Source organism: Oncorhynchus kisutch, linkage group LG18 (assembly GCF_002021735.2).
Source record: "Oncorhynchus kisutch isolate 150728-3 linkage group LG18, Okis_V2, whole genome shotgun sequence".
Lineage (NCBI taxonomy): Eukaryota > Metazoa > Chordata > Actinopteri > Salmoniformes > Salmonidae > Oncorhynchus > Oncorhynchus kisutch.
Genome location: NC_034191.2, coordinates 73,115,952 through 73,137,440, shown reverse-complemented (window position 1 = coordinate 73,137,440; position 21,489 = coordinate 73,115,952). Strand labels below are relative to the sequence as shown.

Genomic DNA, 21,489 nt, shown 5'->3' with positions numbered 1-21,489 from the left:
CACACACGGGATCATACTTGCTGATTTATCGTCAATCATACCACATTGGAATCAGGCTGAAAACTTTTAATGCAGTGTAATTGACAAATTAGTACACATGAATGTTGATAGCTTGTGGGTAATGACGTAGCATAGCCTGTTGGGGTTCCATGCTAAGATGTTGCTGTTGTGTTGTATGGTCAGGCCCAGTGGATGAGTACATGTTGCCGTTTGAGGAGGAGATCGGTCAGCACCCGTCCCTGGAGGACTTACAGGATGTGGTGGTCCACAAAAAGATGAGGCCGGTCTTCAAGGACTGCTGGCTCAAACACGCTGTGAGTATTCTCGCTTTGTCTCCAACGCAGAGAGCAGTGGGTCAATAGTGGGATGTCCTTACAGCAGTATAGTTTTAGATTCACATTTCCCACAATATGTCATCCTACCTGCAACATGATGGTTAGTTAAGTGCTGAGATGTTCCTGTCCTCTGTGTCTCGCAGGGCCTAGAGTCGATGTGTGAGACGATAGAGGAGTGCTGGGACCATGACGCCGAGGCGCGGCTTTCGGCCGGCTGCGTGGAGGAGCGCATCTCGCAGATCCGCCGGCTGACCAGCCCCCCTACCTCAGACTGCTTGGTCTCCATGGTTACCTCTGTCACCAACGTGGACTTGCCACCCAAAGAGTCCAGTATCTGAGCCCCAACCTCGCCCTACCAACACCCACTCACCCAACGCAGAGCGACAACATGCAAGCAAACAAAACAGCCGTGTCTTGTTCTTCTTCAGCTTCAGCCGATCTCAGAAGAAGAAAAAACATGAATGCAGCTGCTGTTTTATCCTGACATCTTTTTTTACATTTAGTTTTATTGTTATTTTCTTTCCAATCGGATCAATATTACCAGCACACTTCTTCTCTACTGTGTTTTTATCAAGAGAGGACAAGAAAAACTAAATTGACATCTCAAAAGTGCATTCAGGTGCCGACTTATGAATGCTGACAAGGTGCAGGTACCTCAACCGTTTTCAGCTCTCAGCCGTTTATTTGGGTTTAGTTTATTCCTCTTTCTGTCTTCTGGACAGGATTGCCTGTGACAAAACCAACCAACTAAGCAACCATCTACCATGTTGGACAATACATCAATGCTGCAAAAACCTTATATGAACATTAAGACTTACACACAACTAACCTTCCTCAAGGGATTTTAGTTTTCAGAAAACTTTTCCTTTTCCGACAGCGTGCTATACAAACCTTCGGAACTAACGGGTGTCTCTAGAACACAGAGAAAAGTGGAAGGCAACTGGACTCGTTTCATTTTGGATTTTGCTATGTTCATACTGGTGACTCTGAATGGGGTTGACTATAGCATATGACTATAGCAAATGGCTTGCTTCCCACAGCATCTGGATAGTGCATTTTGTTTGGTACGGAGCTACTTCTCAGGTAACCAGTCTCAAGGGGGCAGGAGATTATGATTAAAGGTGATATCACAATGCGTCCCGTAAAGTAGAGCGAGAGCCACATCCGCTGCCTTTGATGGGTAGGGTGGGGGCAGACTTTGGTGAGAGGGGCTTTTCTGACATGGTTCAAACCTTTTTAGCTGAGATCAAAATGGTCTAAACATTGAAGGTGCCCAAACAAACTACAAAGACAACAATAGGTGCAAGACCATGGTGAAGATTTGTATGCATTTCGGGTGTGAGAATGAATGCATGTGTGTATGCTTGTGACTATTTGTGCAGTGAGAGTGACTGAATGTGTAGCGGAGAGGGATGAAAAGAAAGTTTCAGCCGTAAACAGCTGAAGATGAGTTAAATGGTTTCCTTTTTTGTCTTTTTGTTCTGTTATTTCTTCATATTTTGTTTCAGTGAGTGTATTGGACATTGGGAGCTAAGGACCTAGACTCTATCCACAGAAGGCCCATCTTAGGCCTCAGCAAAAGCCTATATCCTTCACTAGCGTCGAGAGGGAGGGCAGAGTACAGTTGAAGCGTCACTGCCTGGTACCTTCGTTATTTACCTCTTTCTCACATGGACCAAACTTAGAGTTTTGACCGGGTAGGTCCTGCATTGTAGAAAGGTTTTCGACAGGGCACCAAGCGTAACAACCAATTTTAAACTTCACTTCATTCAGATTGGTTACACGTTCTCGTTCATTAGAAGAGAAAAGTGACACGCAACATTTCCGTATGCCATAATGTAACAGTGAATGTCTACAATGCTGCTGTTTCAGCTCAAAGATGAATATGTGTTCCATCCCCCCCCCCCCCCCCCTGTGCATTACACATACAAGTCTCAGTAGATTTAACCTAACGTGCATACAAGAGCAAAAGTACGTTGGTAGGGATGACAAGGCTTCCGATGTGAAAGAGAACAACGCAAACAATAAAATCGAGTATAAATAAATCAGAAAACTAAAACACAAAAAAATATATATATTGTTCATGAACCACAGACCACCTCAAACCAGAAATACCTCAGATTTTTCAATGTATATGAGTTCTGTTATATATTTTGTTAGTTGTGTTGACTTGTAGTATGTTTTAATGTGATTTTTTGGGGGGGGGCTTTTGTGATTAAGGAATTTTGGAAGATAAAATGTACCATGTCATGTATAAATGAAAGAAAATCTTGTAAATAGCGCTATACAGTTGTAGAATTCTACCTATATACAGTATGACACCTGAGAATTATTCATCATTTCTGCTGACTTTTCCCAACTTGTCTTTTCCTCTCCGTTACCTAAAGGGACATTGAACCTGTATTTGGTTTTTCCTCCCAAAAAACAAATATCCACCATCATCGTGTCCGACCTGTAATATTTGTTGCATACCCCACGATATATGCTACATCGCTACAAAAGTATGTGGACACCTGGTCGTCAAACATCTCATTCCAAAATCATGGGCATTAATATGGAGTTGGTCCCCACCTTGCTGCTATAACAGCCTCCACTCTTCTGGGAAGGCTTTCAACTAGATTTTGGAACATCTATGCGGGGACTTGCTTCCATTTAGCCACAAGAGCATTGGTGAGGTCGGTTTTTCCAATTCATCCCAAAGGTGTTCGACGGAGTTGAGGTTAGGGCTCTGTGCAGGCCAGTCAAGTTCTTCCACACCTATCTCAACAAACCATTTCTGTATAGACCTCACTTTGTGCATGCGGGCATTGTCATACTGAATCAGGAAAGGGCCTTCCCCAAACTGTTGCCACAAGTTGGAAACACAGAATTGTCTAGAATGTCATTGTATGCTGTAGCGTTAAGATTTCCCTTCACTGGAACTAAAGGGCCTAGCCCGAACCATGAAAAACAGCCCCAGACCATTATTCCTCCTCCAAACTTTACAGTCGGTACTATGCATTCGGGCAGGTAGCGTTCTCCTCGCATCCACCAAACCCAAATTTGTCTGTCGGACTGCCAGATGGTGAAGCGTGATTTATCACTCCAAAAAAAACGCGTTTCCACTGCGCCAGAGTCCAATTACGTCGAGCTTTACACCACTCCAGCCAACACTTGGCATTTTGCATGGTGATCTTAGGCTTGTGTGCGGCTGCTCGGCCTTGGAAACCCATTTCATGAAGCTCCTGACGAACAGTTATTGTGCTGACGTTGCTTCCGGGGAGCTGGTAGTTTGGAGTTTGGTTGTGAGTGTTGCAACCAAGGACAGACGATTTTTACGCACTTCAGCACTCGGCAGTCCCATTCTGTGAACTTGTGTGGCCTACCACTTCGCGGTTGAGCCGCTGTTGCTCCTAGATGTTTCGACTTCACATTAGCAGGGCAGAAAACAACTGATTTGTGCCACGATTAAAAGTCACTAAGCTCTTCAGTAAGGCCATTCTACTGCCAATGTTTGTTTATGGAGATTGTATGGCTGAGTGCTCGATTTTCTACACCTGTCAGCAACAGGTTTTGAAGGGGTGTCCACATACTTCTGCCTATATAGTGTACCTTGGGTTTGTCATCGCTTTTAAAATGTATTTAATGACTTATCCCATTCCGTGATGAAAAAAAGAAAGCATTTATACGGAAAAGACTAAATGAGTACCAAGAGATACCATTGAATTTCATTATACAAAGCAACGTGTCTCCAAATTAGTTTCTCTCTCGATTTTAGAGCATTCTAACTTTTTAAAGCATAGCGTAATATTTTCTTGATTGATGTTTGATTTGCTAGCACCTTGGGGGCTGTGGGGGTTATTGTCCCCGGATTCTCATCACACATTGGCTGACAAGGGGCACCGCAGCGGCCTCAGCTCCTTAACCCTACACCTTACAGAGGAGAGCTATTGTTATAAGTTATTGTTCACTGTGCCATATGTGTTAAGGTTTGACATCTCTCAGCAGCGTTACACGTGTGTGTATAAGCAGAGGGTTTCAGTGTGTTTTAGTTGCACTCATGGAGAGACTCATGACTTCAACCTCTTGTCATCATGAACCCCAGTGTTTGACGTGGGCCTGCGGATTTCTGCGATCCCAGTTGCTTTGAATAAGTGAAACCATAGCTAGCATCATTTTAAGCTTTTGTCGTTAGAGAACTTTAACAAGTATTTGGGTGTATAAAGGGACTACTGTTCAAGGAGCCCCACTTTCACTGTGTTATAGAGCAAGAAAACAATAAGGAAGCACACTCGTATAGCACTTTTCATTTTCTCTGGATTGACTTCACACCATTTCATCATTAACCAGGACGGAGCTATTATTGGTTTGATTTCAATGCCTTGTTAGCAAATCAAGGTTATGCCTGTGTCAAATGATTAGGTTAGTGTTTTATGTAGAATCTTATTGTAAAACACTTTTTAACTGTATTAATGCTATAAATGCAACGGGATCAAGAAATTGCCCGTTTGGATATAAAATGTAGCAAGCAATATCTACAGCAATAGTTCTACATATTCTTTCTGACCTCATAGATACTGTAATAGGCCCTTGAGCTAGTGACCAACAAAAACGTCTGGTTGAAAAATGCTCTTTGTTGTTAAGAGGAAGGTTGGTTTGTCGATCCCCAGTCATTGTCTTGGTCATAGTGTTCGTTGAGTTTTGATAGGCCTTCACCTTTTATTCAGTCACAGACTTTTAAACATGAGAAACATGTAGCCAAATCCCTTGTACCTACTAAGTCTGCAAGAGGTGGAACCAAAATCTTTCTTTTTGAATATTTTTTTGGGGGGGTTGTAATGTGTCCCAATTCTCTCTCAGCCTGGTCTCATTACCTAGTTTTAACATAGTAAATGTATATATGGACACTCAAATTAGTATGATATGTTACATTTGGTATGGTTACATAAGACAATGAAAGTAGGATGGGTGGGCGTGTAATATGAATGCCTAGCAACCCAAAGGTTGCGAGTTTTAATCTCACATCATTTTAGCTAATTAGCAACTTTTCAACTAACTACTTTTTAGCTACTTTGCAACTACTTAACATGTTAGCTAACCCTTCCTTTAAGTTGAACCCTTTTAGCTAACCCTTCCCCTAAACCTTTAACCTAACTCCGAAACTTAACCCAAACCACAAAACTAGCTAACATTAGCCATCAAGCTAGAGTTCGTAACATATCATACCTTTTGCAAATTCGTTACATATAATACGAATTGTAGTTAGTAATGGATCATATGAAGTGGGTAATGGACATCCACAAATTTACCATACGAAATGTAACATATACTAAATGTATGTCTTGGGTTTACATAAAGAATAATACGAAATGCTCTGAGACCAGGTTGTCTCACTTTGCTGTTAACATTTGTAACCTTTGACTTTGATTTGAGAAGCTAGAGAAAATCTGACATTTTTGCCGTTTATTTGACCTGCTAGGACCTTTTTACCACCATTTTTTCAAGAGTTAAGTGGATGCATTTGATGAGGAGGGAGAGCAAGGTATGCAAAGTGAGCTATTAGAATTCAAATTGTAAATCTGTTTCTTTCCAAATAGTGATCTTGATGCACACTGAGCATCACATGCTGTGCAGTGTTACCTTAAGGGTTTAATTCTTTCTATTTTGTTGGTCAGTGTTATGAGTTATACAATACCAATCTGAGTTTTAAAGTTTTAGCCACGATGGGAAAGGCAAGTATTAGTCTGTTTTTTCATCATTGTCTGTTTGTTTTTTTACTCTGGTGCCATTTTAAGGATTCCACCATCTCTAGTTGAGTCTTAAATCTCAGAGATTAGGGCCAGGATGAGATTGAATGGGAGCTGGACTTAACACAGGTCTTTTCAAATGAATATTTTAGCTTTAGTGCATTGGATCAGAGGAGGCTGGTGGGAGGAGATATAGGAGGATTGGCTCATTGGAATTTAATAAATTGAACAGAGTCTCAAATGCGTTGTTTCCATGTGTTTGATGTGTTTGTTACCATTCCAGTCATTACAATGAGCATGTCCTCCTATATCTACTCCCACCAGCCTCCTCTGCATTGGATATCAGGTCAAATCTATTCTTACCATTACTCACATTGTGGTTCATGATGACAAGGGTGACGTTTTGGAATATTAACAGCATGTGATATCAGCAACATTGCTATCTTGGAGCGTCGGACGGAAAACCTGAGGTGTTCTGATGTTGTTGTGCCTTTATTTTCCTCATTGTTGTTGCTGAAGCAACCACTGTGGTGCCCCTCTTTGTTTATTTGTTATTAGTACCTGACAACAAAAAAAAATCTCATATAAATATATATATAATGTAATGTAAAAACTCTTACGTGACCAGCTGTAATTCTGGATGCAGTCTTAGATCCAGGTTGTTCAGGAACCAATTACCTCAGACCTCACGTGAAACAGTGTTGCTAGCTGGATAGTCATCGATACTACAGAATAATGGTGTACACTTTCGTCATGCCAACAGGTTACCTCGTTTGTACTGGTGTAACATGTATCATGCACCCCTTGACAATGTGAAAACCCTCTTTGTTGCTGAGCAGCTCACCTCTTCTTCTTTTTTTCAATAGCAAAGAAATTGTATTGTATGGAAAAGCGTTTTAAGTGCTTTGTCTGCTACTTTCCCCAACTGAAATTGTTAGTGTATAGAGGTTTGACAGCTCACTTTGTCATCAGGCAGAACTGAAACAAAATGGTTCTGGTGATTGTTACTGACTGAGGATTTTTTTTCAGACTGTTAAAAGATTCAGTTGGCTGAGATTTCTTGCTCTCTCTCAAAAAAAAACCATAACACTAATTACCATTGTACTCTAAGATTGGTTATCAATCCCTCTTTGATTCTTCTTATTTTTACTCAACTCTGAGCATCTTTAAGTTTTATTACGTTGCTTATTTACTGTGCATGGACAGTGGCTCAAGCTATCTGAACATTACCTCATGTTTTCCCAGAAATCAGTTGGTTCAAGTCTTGCGTCAATCAGCAGCAGCGAGCTGTGAGCCCGGGCAATCGACTTATCCTCTTAAAATATTAAGACCTTCCCCAGCTGGAGAGAACTATTGACTCTGCCAATTGCTAAAAACTTCCATAACTTTTTTAGCCTCTGGATGAGAATAGCTTGCTGCTCTACACTTTAAAAAGCCATTATTCCATAAAGTGACCGTTTATTTTGCTTCTTTAAAAAGAGGTGGGATTTGCTGTTGGTAGACATTGTCAATGGTGAATGTTTGTTTTTTCCTCTTAAGAGCTTGCCAGTGGCTCCTTGCATTGTTTGGAAATGTTCAACCAAACAAAACCGAAAAACAATTCCACCGCAAGGACTGATTCACAATGTCTTTCTTCCAAGACCCACCAAAACGAGGGGGGGGGGTTCTTGTTTTGTCAAGGGGTCTTATTTAAAAGTGTTGTTTATATACCAGGATTCGTGAAATGTAAATGTTGTAGGTTATGTTTCACTATTGTAGCTAAATTGTAGAACAGAGATGGCTTGTACTACTGATTTTAACATAAATATCCTAAAATAATCTGTATAAGACTAAATGTATACAGAGAGTTGAGCTTGTTGCTGTAACCCCTCTTTTGGATTGAAGAACATGTCGAAAAGTTTCATATATATATGAAAATCCCAGAAAAAATCCAACATCCATTGTATTGCTGTAATGATGAGGAATTATTTTGAACGATCATTGTAACATAGTTCTTTAATTTGCAGTGGATCCTTGTTCCTTTTTTACTGTGGTAATTTTAGATCTCAGTATTCAGAGTTTGAAATAGATTTGCCTAGTTGTTGAGGTGTGGCTGTTTCGACTCTGCACTTGGTGCCAGAATAAACCAGTATGAATGTAGTATTTGCCCAGTGTAAAACAACTACACCCAGACTGTTAGAGAAAAAAAATACTAGAAAGGAATATTTCAATTTTATCTTTTTGTATATGAAAGTAAACAATTAAAAAAACTGTTAAAAAGCATTTGATTGCCGCATCATGTGTTTACTTTCTTGCGTCTACTTTCTTGTAACAACTGTCGTCATGGACAACGTAGGCACATTACTTTTCATTTAACAGACACACTTATCCAGAGCAACTTACTGTAGTTATTGTATACATTTTCATACTTTTTTTTGGTACTGGTCCCCCACGGGAACTGAACCCTTAACCATGTTGTTGCAAGTGTCATGCTCTACCAACTAAGCTACAACAACCTTTTTAAAAAAATTAGAATTATAGACAAGTGTATTTACAGTATGTGTGTGTTCATGTGTTTTAATAGAGTGCTAGGATGTTGATCACCGCAGCATAATAAAGAACCTAACGTTTTTATGTGATAATGTGTTGTATTCCTTGTACTGACTGTTGCTTCAACCGTGAAGTGCCTCTACTACTGATACTTAATATCAGCTAACCACTCCTCCACACGACGCCCTACACATGGCCTGCGGTTGTGAGGCTGGTTGGAGGTGCTGACAAATTCTCTAAAATGACGTTGGAGGCGGCTTATGGTAGAGCGATGAACATTCAATTATCTGGGAACAGCTCTGGTGGACATTCCTGCAGTCAGCAAGCCAATTGCATGCTCCCTCAAAAGTTGAGACAACTGTAGTGTTGTTGTTACTAGCTACCCAAATACTCAATGAATTATGAAAAAGTAGCCACAAATACAGCCACTAGCTAAATGTGGATGTATTTTCATTTTGCTTTCAAATAGCTAACTAGATTGGTAGAATTTTGCCCTATTATTGTCTGCCTGAATAATACCAATGCTTTGTTACAGTTCGGCAAGTCCAGCAGGACATAGGGCTGTATGGCTTCACATTGTCCTATGACTAAGCCAGGAAAAATACTGAGATGGGTCGCAGAGCACCTGTCACACGAAACTATTTGGAAATAATTTAGTGGTAGGCTAATGTTAGCAATGAGAGCGACAGTTAGAGCGAGATCCTAGATGTGCCTCTTCGTTTTGCTGCCGCAGGGAAAGCCGACTGGAAGCACTAAGTTAAAGCCAGACCACAGTATCCCAGAACCCTTCACTGCACACAATGCAGACTACCTGGGCAGTGTCTGGTACAGAGGTACCCCTAGATGTTCCCAAACTTTTTCACTCGGCACCCCCCTTCCAGCATTGGGGAACATCCCGCACACGCCACGTCTATATCTACGGGCACAAGCACTGGTCATGACCCTAACTGTTCACACACTTCTTGTCGGTGGAGGGAATTTGGCAAGTTTAAAACTTACTTCCTGAAATGATTCACATTTTGTCATGGGCTGCAAAGAACATGTTGCAGTTTAAAGCACATTTTCTTGCAATTCTATACATTGTGCCATGTCTGTGTATTCATCTTTTAGTTTTGTTCTATTTCACCTTTATTTAACCAGGTCGGCTAGTTGAGAACACCTTTATTTAACCAGGTCGGCTAGTTGAGAACACCTTTATTTAACCAGGTCGGCTAGTTGAGAACAAGTTCTCATTTGCAACTGCGACCTGGCCAATATAAAGCAATGCAGTTTGACACATACAACAACACAGAGTTACACATGGAATAAACAAACATACAATCAATAATACAGTAGAAGTATCTATATACAGCATGTGCAAATGAGGTAGGATAAGAGAGGTAAGGCAATAAATACGCCATGGTGGCAAAGTAATTACAATATAGCAATTAAACACTTGAATGGTAGGATGTGCAGAAGATGAATGTGCAAGTAGAGATACTGGGGTGCAAAGGTAGATTAGATGGGCTATTTACAGATGAGCTATGTACAGGTGCAGTGATCTGTGAGCTGCTCTGACAGCTGGTGCTTAAAGCTAGTGAGTCTCCAGCTTCAGAGATTTTTGCAGTTCGTTCTAGTCATTGGCAGCAGAGAACTGGAAGGAGAGGATATTTGAGTGAAGGAAAACAATGCTATCTATGAACAAAAAAAAAAAAGCTGGCATGGGCTAGTTGATCTGGACATTTCTGACAAGTTATAAATATCTCTCTACAGTATGCAATGACTGACATGACAAGAGGAACTGATGATGCACTTCCCAATTTAGAAATTGCACCTTGTGCATTCTTCTATTTCAATATTCTAGAGTCAGTTTAAAACCGGACTGAGTTACTTTCTCGTGCCCCACATTTTAGGAACCACTGCCCTACCCTCCCAACACACAAGTCCAAAACAGTGGTGTCATTCCAGGTCATCGTTACAGTTGAGATGAATTCTGTTTCCAGTTTCACATAATGTTTGACGAGGCTGTCATCTTTTCATTTAGAATAGTAAGCTGACCTTGTTGTATTGTCTCGTCCTCGGCTGATGGCATTTACACCAGTGACTTCAGTACTTTTGTTTTGAAGGTATGTGATATGAATCCCTCTCACAGAATAGTCTCAGTTTCTGTCCCTATCAACAGCAGTCAATAGCCGAGACCTTATAGCTGTCCAACATTGTGCCCCACAACTATAAACATAACACCGGCTACTGGAACAGGTAGATGGGAACCCCTTTTAAACATTGTTATATTCATTGCATTATTCCACACGTTAAGTGATACTACTTGGTCCTAATGCTGTATATAAATGGAATGACCTATGCTGAAATTAAACTCTGTCAATCTAATCTACCTGAAAGCTTACTTTACTTTGAAGTCTGTTGAACGTGTGTGGCCCCAGTATAATAGAGACTGTTTTGTATTCCAGACTGGAGATGTACTGCAGGGACCTGACCAAGTGCTTTGACAACGTGTGGCTCATATCAGGACCTTGGGTTCTTCCTGAAGAGTGGGCTGATGGGAAAACGACAGAGTCCTACCAGGTAACTCAAGCTGTTAGGCGGACCACACTGTACGGTCCAGGTTGAAGTTTCCCCTAGGTACAGATCTAGGATCAGCTTCCTCTCCCCGTTAATCATTTGTAGGGGAAATGCAAAACTGACCCAAGATCGGTGTCAAGGGGCAACTTCTCCCTATATGGCACGGTACAGTGTCCATATAATGTCACTGGTCCTAGTTTTTCTGAGAGCTCCAAAAGAATTGTACTGGTGTATATATATACAATTGGAAGTAAATAATCTGGAAGAGGCAGTGTAATTGTTATTTCCTGGAAATGTCAGTGCAGCCTCATGGCCACTAGATGTCATTGTTGAACAAAGAATTCCCTCATGTGGATGTTGCCCATCTTATTTATATGTTATTTTAATTCAGATTTTTCAGGGGGTGCTGCAGCACCCTCAGCGACCCTACTTCCTGCCGCTATGCTTCCAACCCTCAGGAAACACAAGTACTAAGTTGTTGTTTTTTCAAGGACAATCTTGACCACCACCCCTATTGTCTCATAAAATAGGCTTGCTCATTCGTAATATTACACTTGCTAGATTCTGCCAGTGGTTGTTCAGTAGCTTTAACATCTGAAAGAAAAACTAAATACAGACTATCAAGATGCTGTGTCATCGTGCCATCAGGTTACAGTTTGTTTTCTTGTGCGTTGGATTGGCATCCTAGCTTTGCCCCCCTGTGGCTGGCCTATCATAGGTGGAGTGCTATGAGTGTTTTTGCGTCCTCCAGTGAGGCCCAGAGTGGAAACAGACAGACGGCTGCCCTTGGGGCTGTTACCTCGACACACAGATCAACCACGACATGGGGTGTGTTCCACCCATTGAAACCCCCAAGCCACCTGGTGCCTGAGCTACAGCAGTGATCACATACACACACACACACACAAACACACACAGTTTATGATTTCCTTTTGCTACCTCTCAAGTTGCCGTGGCAATGCCCTCTGGGTAGTGCCAGGCGGTCCTTGTTTCCTGTGAGGGATTGGGATGTTTAGAGGGGTCTCTCGGGGAAGCCCGCCTTAGGTTGGCACTGCAAGCCTTTAACAGCCGCAGGCGAGCAGGGCAGAGGCCTGGAGTGCAGTCTCTTCATCCCAGATTATACCCTCTGGAGTGGGGTCTCCCTGTTGTTTGTCAGGGGCTAACACACTGTCCTCCCATCAACAGGAACAGGACTCCCACCTAGAGAGGAAGAACAGAGAGAAAGAGGGAGAGAGAGTGGGGAAGAGAAAGAACCAAGACAAGAAGGGATGGAGCGGAGAGAGACCAAAGAGTGCCTATCTTGTGTCCTTATGGGGAATTACTGTAGGACAGAGTTTGTGGAAGACGGTATTGTTTTAACCAGATTTATATCTCTTCCACCTGGTTTGTCACTCTGGTTGACAGTAAGAAATCTCCAACATTGCTCATCCCTGTCCAGTTCAGGCATCCCCCCACACCTCTCTGATTCAGAGGTTGGGTAAAATGCGGAGACACATTTCAGTTGAAGGCATTCAGTTGTACAACTGATTAGGTACCCCCGTTTCCCTATGTTGCTGACATGTCTTACAAACAATACTGTCTAAGCCTATAGATGTTATATGTTGGGTACTTTCCTTCACAACCCCAGTTTCGTTGTATTGAACCTTTATCTAACAGTTAAGAACACATTCTTATTTACAATGACGGCCTACCGGGAAACTGCTTTGTTCAGGGGCAGAATGACAGATTTTTACCTTGTCAGCTCGGGGATTCAATCCAGCAACCTTTCGGTTACTGGTCCAACACTCTAACCACTAGGCTACCTGCCACCCCGTATAACCTTAGGAAGGGAAATGTAATCTTAGTGTACAGTCTGTACTCCCCTTATTTAGAGTAATCTAACCCAGTGAGAGGTCTTTGTATCTATCAAGTCCTTAGTCGGAGCCCCGGGTACTGGGCAGTTGTGGTGACTGAATGGTTATTGCCCCTCTAACACCCAGTGGGTGATGTCCATCTTCAAAGGAAGGAATCCACATACACCTGTCACTGTCAGTGACTCTCCGTGGCATGAAGACTGTTGTATACCATCTCACAACAAGTTGTTCAATGTGTGCATTACTGTGTTTCCTCAATAGCAGCCTGTTTTATGGTCTAGGCTCTATGGGCTCAACATTTGTTGTATTATTTTGCATGTAAAATCAGAGAAGAAAAAAAGACCAACATGAGCAGTGAAGTGAAACACTTCATAAGGACTTATGATAGTGTCCCAACCCAAATGATCACATAAAGAATGAATTCAAATAAAATCAATTAAAACAGACCTACTACTGTAATTCTATGATATTTTCTGAAATAATTGTACTTTAATGAACGATAACGGGCTGGCTCCTGGTCTTTGGTTTTGGATTATTTGATGTGGTGATTAGAGGCTACTTTAATCTCGAGAAAACAACTTTGACTATACAGTACCATTCAAAAGTTTGGACACGCCTACTCATTTAAGGGATTTTCTTTATTTTTTTACTATTTTCTACATTGTAGAATAATAGAAAATATATCAAAACTATGAAATAACACATTTTGAATCATGTAGTAACCAAAAAAGTGTTAAAAGAATCCAAATATATTTTATATTTGAGAGTCTTCAAAGTAGCCGCCCTTTGTCTTGATCACAGCTTTGCACATTCTTGGCATTCTCTCAACCAGCTTCCAGGTGGTCTCCTGGAATGCATTTCACTTAACAGGTGCGCCTTGTTAAAAGTTAATTTGTGGAATTTATTTTCCTTCTTAATGTGTTTGAGACAATCGGTTGTGTTGTGACAAGGTAGGAGTGGTATACAGAAGATATTTGGTAAAATACCAAGTCCATATTATGGCAAGAAAAGCTCAAATAAGCAAAGAGAAATGACAGTCCATCATTACTTTAAGACATGAAGGTCAGTCAATGTGAAAATGTTCAAGAACTTTGAACGTTTATTCAAGTGCAGTCGCAAATACCCATCAAGCGCTATGATGAACCTGACTCTCATGAGGAGCGCCACAGGAAAAGAAGACCCAGAGTTACCTCTGCTGCAGAGGATAAGTTCATTAAAGTTACCAGCCACAGAACATGACGGTGTCTGGTTTCCTTCCACTCTGGTCTGATAAGAGGATAATTTACTAGTCAACAAAATCAAAGCATCTTGTGATTTATCATAATGGAAAACCAGTTCCTACTACGGCTGGGTCATATTCATTAGACATGAAATGGATAAAAACCAACTGAAATAGGATGCACTACTTGTGCTTGTCCAATAAGAAACACATTTTTGTCTTCCGTTGCAAAATATTTCCTCTGCATTCCATAATGATGTTGACAGATCAGAGAGATGAGGTTTCAGCCCCAGATCGATGACATCCGAACCGGGGGGTCTTATGTCCTACGAGGGGCCCCTCCCTCTAACTCAATCAGTTTATCAGGCTTTTACGGGTAAGTACGCTAATCGCAAATAGGGACCCAGACAGAATAATGCGTTTCCTGATAGTTGTCATTACTAATTGCATTGAACGTTTCAATTGGACCACAGGAAAAGCAAAGCACATGTATCGCTAGTGTAATGCCTCGTTAGGTTACAGAGAAGCACTATTGGTCGCTTTACTGCTTGTGTTATTATTATTATTATTATCTCTTTGCCGACTTCTGGACACTACCAGTCATCCACTGCCGCTCGCCCGCCAAATGGACCAGGCGGATATCAGATACACAGTAGTACCACACCGCTAATGACCAGCCTAGCCCCCATCACTCGCATTATCCAGTTTACCACACACACACTGTCTGTCTGGCAGACAAACTGCATCTCAATAATATAACGCAGTGTCCTGTCCTCGTGTTCTCTCCTTCATCTGCATTGATTTTGGGAACTTGCTTGAACCTATCCAGTCTTTTCACATGGGATAGGTACAGGGGATAGGTAGCCATTTAAACCAGGATTTCCCGAACTCGGTCCTGGGGGCCACCCTGGGTGTACGTTTTGGTTTGTTCCGTAGCACTACACAGCTGATTCAGAGGTTTATGATGAGTTGGTTATTTGATTCAGCTGTGTAGATCTGGGGGGGTGCACTCGGGGGGGTCCCAGGACAAAGTTTGGGAAACCCTAAGATGCTGGAAATGATAGATTTGTCATAGGTCGTCTAGCTGTAATGATTATGCCATCATTACGTAATGGGTGACAGTAATCCAGTCTGAGCTCAGCTGGCACTGCTTTACTGGGTAGCGTGCCATTGTGCCAACCTGTTTGTCAGGGATCACCAGCCACAGAAGGTCAGGAGAAGGGGTGGGGACGACATGATGATTTGTTGAAATACGTTTCCAATGTATGAATTTATTAATAATAAACTGTCACAGGATTGTTCATTAGAATCAACTTCTCCCAACAGATAATAAATATGGGGAGCAGAGAAGTTCTCATTTGGAAGATGGGACCTTGTGTGTCCGCTTTACATAGACCAACCTATTTGCGTGGGAAATCTATATGGGGAGAGATGAATCTAGGATGTAGAGTACAGACTGGGATAATCCTTTTATCACCTAAATACTCTTAACCCTATTAAGGCCAACACCATAAAGGGAATTGAATGCAGCTGGATCAAATGTAATCACATTTCTTTGTGTAATCCAACTCATTATGTTGTAAATTACACCGAACAAAAATATGACCACAAAATGTAAAGCTGATGAAACTGGGTTCGCACAACCAAAGAATTTATGCAGCAACTGTCTGCAGTTGTCCTCAACAGGCTCGTCGTCCTCACCAGGGTCTTGACCTGACTGCAGTTCGACGTCGTAACCGTCTTCAGTGGGCAAATGCTCACCTTCGATTGCCACTGGCATGCTTGGAGAAGTGTGCTCTTCACAGATTAATCCTGGATTCAACTGTACAGGGCAGATGGCAGACAGTGTATATGGCGTTGTGTGGGTAAGCAGTTTGCTGATGTCAACGTTGTGAACAGAGTGCCGCATGGTGGCTGTGGGGTTATGGTATGGGCAGGCATAAGCTACGGGAAAAAAACACAATTGCATATTATTGATTGCATTTTGAATGCACAGAGATACCATGACGAGATCCTGAGGCCCATTGTCATGCCATTCATCCACCGCCATCACCTCATGTTTCAGCATGATAATGCACAGCCACATGTCGCAAGGTTCTGTACACAATTCCTGGAAGCTGAAAATGTCTCAGTTCTTCCATGGCCTGCATACTCACCAAACATGTCAACCATTAAGCATGTTTGGGGTGCTCTGGATTGACGTGTATGACACAGTGTTCCAGTTCCCGCCAGTATCTAGCAAACTTGGACAACATTCCACAGGCCAAAATCAACGGCCTGATCAACTCTATTCGAAAAGATGTGTCGCGCTGCATGAGGCAAATGGTGGTCACACCAGAAACGGACCATTTTTCAGATCCACTTTTTTTTTTAAAGGTATCTGTGACCAACAGATGCATATCTGTATTCCCAATATTGTGAAATCCATAGATTAGGACCTAATGAATTTATTTAAATGTAATGATTTCCTTTTATGAACAGTAACTCAGTCTTTTAAATTGTGGCACGTTTATGTTTTTGTTCAATGACATGAGAAATTTCATATCCTCACGTGCCCTTTTGGGAGAATGCCAGAATATTCAAAGGTATTGCTACAGATGTTTAGAATTTGAATGGAAGGATGTATCATAATAAATTGGCTATTGAGAGTAATACCTGATTCACACAATAGGGCAGATCCAAAACGTACTGTGCTGGCTCGGTTGTTTCCATTTCACATGGTCCTTTCCAGAATGGTGCAAGTAAATATGGTATAGGGTTTATTCAATTACTGTAGACATACCTTACAATTGGAGGCAGTGCAAATAGTATCTTACTGCCCTGTTTGGAGGCATTGTTATTCATATTAGAACACATTTTGTAGCTCACAGCCCACTGGGCAAAAATGGTTGGATTCAATGTTGTTTCCACATCATTTCAACCCCCAAAATCTATGTGATGATGTTAAATCAAGGTGGAAAATAGATTTGGATTTGCAAAACCATATCACTTTTTAACCCAAATCCAATTACATGGTGACATTGTTGTTGATTTCACATTGAATTCACAATTAGTTGCCAACTCAACCAAAACTAGACGTTGAATGTCTATACCCAGTGGGAGTGCTCTATCAAGCAACTTTGGGACATGTGCATTAAACATAAAATGAACTCTCTACTTTTCACAGTGCAGCGAGTCACCTGAAACTCATCAAAAGCCGCTAACTGTGGGTCTTGAGTGCTACTGACGCAGGAACACTTTATCTGGTGGCTTTCCATGCTGAGAGCAATCAGAAAATTGATGCACAAACCACTAGTTGCTGCCCACGACCTCCACAGGATTTCCAATCTCCCAGAGCAGGAAGTGGTGGGAGCGAGTGGCGGGCGTGGGTGGTTTTGACACAGTGTGACTGAGTGGCGTTTATTTCAATCGAGATGTGCTAGTCTCTGCTGTGAGTGTGTGTGTCTGTCATACCTGAAATTGAATGTATGCGTGCATGTGAAAGTTTGTGTCCTTGGGCTCCTTTTATGCTGTGTGTGTGTGTGCACACGCGTGTGTATGTTACGGAGCATTGTTTCTCCTGCCCATGCAAACCTGTGCTGATTCTGTGTGGAGCAGGTGCGTTGGCCAACCCTAGGCTGTAATTAGCAGGCCCAGTCTGCCACGGTGTTGGAGTGAATTCCCCCTCAAAACAACATGCCATGTTAGCAATTAGCCTATCTTTGCTCTGCTATAGTAAGGCCTCGCACGGTATGAACTGTCCTCTAGTTTACAGCACAGTAGGAGTTCCGTTCCCGCTTGGGCAATGTATGTAGGGTGAGAAAAAACTTCTCTCTCACTTCCTCTGTGCCCCTTCATAGACCAAGCAACAGCAAAAAATGCTGTAAAATGATTTAACCATTGTCTTTAATCCACGATTTTCAAAGCTTGGCAACCCTATAGGTAACACCACTTGGGGCTCTCAATATAACTTCCTCATCACAGTCCTTTCTATAGTCTGCTCAGATACTGAGCACTAACTCTCGGTCAAAACAGATATGAGGAAAACTGTTGGCGTTTCCTTCAATGGCATGTCTCCTTCAGCAGAGAGCAGGTACATTAAGCTGTGTTCAGGACACTCTTGGTTCCTAACCATAGAAACCAGCAGGTGGGGATGTTCGACAGTATCAGTGAGCTGATTACCCCACGTCTTTAGAGCTGATGGTAATGACAGTGCAGTTTATTACCAGCAGGTTTAGGATCTCGCTCTGGAGCACAGAAGTCAGGCTTGAATTGTGCGTGTGTGCGTGTGTGTGTGTGTGTGTGTGTGTGTGTGTGTGGACACAGACTGCAGGAGCGGCAGATGTGGGATGGAGGGAGATGAAGAGAAGGAGAGCGAGGGGGTAACGAGCCAGACTCCTGAGGGGATTGAGGTCAAAGGATCTGTGATTAAGACTAGCCTTTTCTCACGATCCTGTAAATTAAACTGGCTTTGCCCCCGTCCAAACATGATCTCCTTATATCATCCTCCTAAAGGTGCTTAAAGAACCACATGGGAAGAAGAACTGGTTTCTAGTTTACTAATGCCTGAGTCGTATTCATTAGGGCACACCGTAGCAAAACATTTTTTAACGGAAAACAAAAATGAGTGTTTCTTATTGGGCAAAGTCACATACAGTAGTCCCTCCCTGTTTCAGTCTGTGGCCTAATGAATACGACCTAGGTGTGTCTGTCCACACAGACTAAAGGTGCAATATGTAACTTTTTTCGGTGACCTGACCGAGTTATAAATCTGTCATTCTCATTGAAAGCAAGTCTAAGAAGTGGTAGATCTTAAGTTTAGTTTTTGCTTCTTTTAATTTCAGTTTTGTACACCAGCTTCAAACAGCTAAAAGTACAATATTTTTGCTTATGGAAAATATATTTCACAGCGGTTTAGATGGTATAGTGGTTCACTACACTATACTTGCTTGTTTAGTCACATTAACTGACATTTTAGCAACCAGGAAATGGCAGAAAGATTTTTGCATAGTGCATCTTTAAACAGTGGTGAAATGAGTTCATGAATATTTATAGCTTAGCCCTACAACTGACTTGTTCTGCTTACTGGAATATTTTTTTTAGGCCACTTTTATCTCCTTTGTCTTATTCTTAAAACTAGACCTGTCAAAAATAGAAACAATTAACTTTTTTAAGTGCTGTGAAGTAGGTCGGATAATATTATGCGTTGTGTATCCTGGGCCTCCAATAGAAGTTAAGGCCAGCTGATAAACTATTATCTCTCTCTCTCTCTCTCTCTCTCTCTCTCTCTCACTCACTCACTCACTCACTCACTCACTCACTCACTCACTCACTCACTCACTCACTCACTCACTCACTCACTCACTCACTCACTCACTCACTCACTCACTCACTCACTCACTCACTCACTCACTCACTCACTCACTCACTCACTCACTCTACTCTCTCTCTCTCATTGTCTTTGTTTTCAAATGATTTGTGTATCTAACATGGTCATATATTTGACAGGAGTTTAGGAAGTGCAGCTCAATTTCCACCTCATTTTGTGAGCAGTGTGCACATAGCCTGTCTTCTCTTGAGAGTCAGGTCTGCCTTCGGAGGCCTTTCTCAATAGCAAGGCTATGCTCGCTGAGTCTGTACATAGTCAAAGATTTCCTTAATTTTGGGTCTGTCACAGTGGTCAGATATTCTGCCACTGTGTACTCTCTGTTTAGGGCCAAATAGCCTTCTAGTTTACTCTGTTTTTTTGTAAATTCTTTCCAATGTGTCAAGTAATTATCTTTTGTTTTCTCATGATTTGGTTGGGTCTAAATGTGTTGGTGATTCAGTGTTGCTGTCCTGGGGCTCTGTGTGGTCAGTTTGTGAACAGAGTCTCAGTCTCAGTCTCAGTCTCTCTCTCTCTCTCTCTCTCTCTCTCTCTCTCTCTCTCTCTCTCTCTCTCTCTGTCTCTGTCTCTGTCTGTCTCTGTCTCCCTCTCTTTTGTCTCTTTTGTTTCTCCTGGCCCTCATTAGTCGACAGAATGAACTTCAGAACGAGTTGCTCTCTCTTCCTCACTCCCTCTTTCTTTCTCTCTTTCCCCTGACCCTGGCGAGCTGTCTCGTTGAATTAGCAAGACAATGCCACCCTTAAAGACGCAGCAAAACACAGAGACGTTCTGAGGTCAGGCATCCTAGAGGACAACAGGATCGGCTCTGAGGACCACTCGCATTAAGTCTGAGTGAGGAGGGCTGGGGCTGACATGCTGTCGGAGGGGGTTCCGGTATTATTGTTTTTGTGGCTTTGGCCTCCCAGAGCACACTCACTGCTGGCTTGACTTTCCTGGAAGCTCGTCAAGGAGAGGCAATTGCCACACAATTCGGCAGTGGCTTGAATTGTTTACTCTAGATCTTCTTAAACTCCAGGGGGTATGTGGGATGGTCTTTGAGAAAGGCGATTATTCAGCACTTGAACAATTTTTTGATGCTTGAACACTATCCAACACCGAGAAGAGTGTATGATCATTGAAAACCTTTCAAAACGTCCCTTGTTTTTGCATCTTTAGGGGGTCCTTGAGAAACAATCACCCAGGGTCCCATTTTGACAATCGAAGTAAGTAGTGTTAGCATCAATATAAATACAGTGCCATAAGAAGCTGTGGTAGCATCTAAATAAGAAGTGTTAGCATCTAAATAAGAAGTGGTAGCATTTAATAAGAAGTGGTAGTATCCAAACAAGAAGTGGTAGCATCTAAACAAGAAGCGGTAGCATCTAAGTAAGAAGTGGTAGCATCTCAAAAAGAAGTGGTAGCATCTCAATAAGAAGTGGTAACAACTGAATAAGAAGAGGACGCATCTAAATAAGAAGTGGTAGCATCTAAATAAGCAGTGGTAGGATCTAAATAAGAAGTGGTAGGATCTAAATAAGAAGTGGTAGGATCTAAATAAGAAGTGGTAGAATCTAAATAAGAAGTGGTATGATCTCAAAAAGAAGTGGTAGCATCTAAATAAGAAGTGGTAGGATCTAAATAAGAAGTGGTAGGATCTAAATAAGAAGTGGTAGCATCTAAATAAGAAGTGGTAGCATCTAAATAAGAAGTGGTAGCATCTAAATAAGAAGTGGTAGCATCTAAATAAGAAGTGGTAACATCTGAATAAGAAGTGGTAGTATCTAAATAAGAAGTGGTAGCATCTCAATAAGCAGTGGTAGGATCTAAATAAGAAGTGGTAGGAACTAAATAAGAAGTGGTAGCGTCTAAATAAGAAGTGGTAGGATCTAAATAAGAAGTGGTAACATCGAAATAAGCAATGGTA

General features: G+C 41.8%; 1 protein-coding gene across 1 annotated transcript in view; it reads left to right on the top strand.

The window, feature by feature from the left end:
* LOC109909823 (activin receptor type-2B) overlaps positions 1–2,929 on the top strand; it is a 53,914-nt gene extending 50,985 nt beyond the window's left edge. Inside the window, exons 10-11 of the mRNA XM_031796750.1 lie at positions 184–314; positions 479–2,929. Of these exons, the coding sequence (XP_031652610.1) occupies positions 184–314; positions 479–673 (326 nt within the window). The 3' untranslated portion in view covers positions 674–2,929. The remainder of the gene's footprint in view (positions 1–183; positions 315–478) is intronic.
* The last annotated feature ends 18,560 nt before the right edge of the window (positions 2,930–21,489 follow it).